Source organism: Amphimedon queenslandica, unplaced genomic scaffold (assembly GCF_000090795.2).
Source record: "Amphimedon queenslandica unplaced genomic scaffold, v1.1 AMPQUscaffold_13482, whole genome shotgun sequence".
NCBI classification, from domain to species: domain Eukaryota; kingdom Metazoa; phylum Porifera; class Demospongiae; order Haplosclerida; family Niphatidae; genus Amphimedon; species Amphimedon queenslandica.
Genome location: NW_003546282.1, coordinates 400,599 through 402,717, shown reverse-complemented (window position 1 = coordinate 402,717; position 2,119 = coordinate 400,599). Strand labels below are relative to the sequence as shown.

The 2,119-nt window shown below is 39.1% G+C and overlaps 1 protein-coding gene and 1 long non-coding RNA gene across 2 annotated transcripts; both read left to right on the top strand.

Moving 5' to 3' along the window:
• The first annotated feature begins 6 nt into the window (after window positions 1–6).
• LOC105311994 (histone-lysine N-methyltransferase KMT5B-A-like) lies at window positions 7–1,466 on the top strand. The gene is made up of 3 exons (XM_011404280.2): window positions 7–146; window positions 342–547; window positions 599–1,466. Exons 1-3 carry the CDS (start codon window positions 58–60, stop codon window positions 1,321–1,323), a joined length of 1,020 nt encoding a protein of 339 aa, XP_011402582.1. The 5' UTR covers window positions 7–57; the 3' UTR covers window positions 1,324–1,466.
• Window positions 1,467–1,570: 104 nt separating this feature from the next.
• LOC109580691 (uncharacterized) lies at window positions 1,571–2,067 on the top strand. Its single transcript, XR_002184316.1, has 3 exons — window positions 1,571–1,716; window positions 1,768–1,874; window positions 1,924–2,067. It is a non-coding gene; the product is annotated as an uncharacterized LOC109580691 (long non-coding RNA).
• Window positions 2,068–2,119: the final 52 nt, after the last annotated feature.

Genomic DNA, 2,119 nt, shown 5'->3' with positions numbered 1-2,119 from the left:
TCCACCTAGTTTGTTCCAACTGGTAAGAACACTGCTTGTATTCAGGTTCTACGAGACATGGAACCTGGTGATGAGGTCACATGTTTTTATGGTAAAAACTTCTTTGGCGACAACAATGCCTTCTGTGAATGTGTCACTTGCGAAAGGTAAATTCAATCAAATTTGGATTTTTACAAATTTTTTAAGTCACTTAAAAATCGGGTAAAAGTCCATGTACTATAGTACAGGGACTTTGGCCAAGTTTCACCAAAATTGGAAAGGAGAGGATTTTTCATTTTTATAATTTTTTTCTGATGCAAATACATGTACTGTGCATATTAATGTTATGATATTATTTGTAGAAGAGAAGCTGGAGCTTATTCAAAGAAAGAGGTCAGTTCTGATGCAGCTGCTGCTGGCTCTGATAAAGGAGGAGCCAGTGATGAAGGACAAGCATCGTCAGAGAAAAAAGGGACCACCTCCTCCGCTAAAGAGAAATACAGTCTGAGAGAAACTGACAAGAGATTACGAAGAAAGAGAATGGCGGCAGAACTGGAGTCTGGCTCAGGTGAGTATTTATAAAATAAATAAATAATTTATTATGATTTTTTAATTAAAGATGGCGAGACAAAGCCACCAGTGACTAAGAGAAGTACTGTAGCAGCAGCTGGAAAAGGAGAGACTCAGAATGGGCGAAGAAAAACAACTAAAGCAAGGCCACGTAGAACCATGAGGCCTCACCGAAAGAGAGGAAGAGAGAGAAGTCATAGAGCCACTTCCCCTCAAACGGCTAGTTCTCAGATTTCTCCATCTAAAGTTCAAAAGACAAACTATCACACAAGAATGGGGACAAAGTCACACTCAAAGTCATCAGCGCTCTTCTCCCCTCCTCCAGTGGGTAGTGATGGAACTAAGAGGTATCCCACTAGAAGGAGACAAGATGGCAGCACTTCCTCTTGCTCCTTAAATCATAAACTGGACATTAGCATTGAATACAAGACAAGACACTCCTCCCCTTTGTGTAACTCCTCTCCTTACGTTTCCGGCAGCTCTGTCCCTTCTGAGTATTTTAAAGACAATCCAAGAGAGAAAGATGAAGTCATTGCTTCTAATAATGTTGTGGTAGCTCTCACGATTAACGGTTCTGAACAAGTTCTTGAAGGACGAGATCTATCAATGGACTGCTCGCACTTGTCTCGTGATAAAGTGGCTGCCATAACTATTGAACATGGCTCTGAGTCAACAGCTGCTTTTGAAATTAACATTCGGTCAAGAACCTCTGCAGTTCGTATGGAAACTCCGCCTCCTCCTTATGAATCCGTACTATCGGAAATGACTTGTTAGAATGAGACAAGTAGACACACAAGAGCACATCACTTTAGCATTTTATTATAGCAAAATGAAGTTTTTATCATTATCATTATTATTAATTTATTGTTGTTGTTGTTGTTGTTGTTGTTATTTAAGCAAGTTAATGATTGACACGACATTCAGTTTCTTCCTTGGTATGATAGCAATCTGTTTTATCTGTAGTTTGTGGTAAGGAGGTCTATTCTTTTAGCCTCCCACACTACCATGCATGCTTATTGGGCGTGTCAGTGTCTACTGGATGGTACCACTAAGGAAGCAGCTCATTTCTACCTCTCTGCTTACATTCATCATGCTTACAGCTCCTTCTAAAAAAGAACTGGTCATTGGTGGCTTGCTCTTGCTAGCTTTAGCTCACCCTGCAGTCAGGTAAGCAATCAGTAGTATTGTACAATCTGTCACTTCACCACCCACTGAAAGATATGAAGCCTCTAAATTATGGAGATATTGTGGACTGTTAATCACAGACTCGTATGGCTACATATATGATATCTGTGGAGGCAATTTCTTTATCCTATTTGATATATGTAAGGATATCTTTGATAATCATCATTAACAAGAAATGTATGTCAATAGGTACTTATCTTGTTACGTTGGCTGCATCCTTTCTTGGGAACAGCATATTCTTTTTCTTGGATGTAACTGGAAGACCAAAGTTTCTGCAAAAATATAAAATACAAGAACGGAAGCATTCTCAAGATCAAGAGCAGCAATTGGTCAGTAATGAGCAAATACTATTAAATGTGATATACTTAATGTCAATTTACACAAG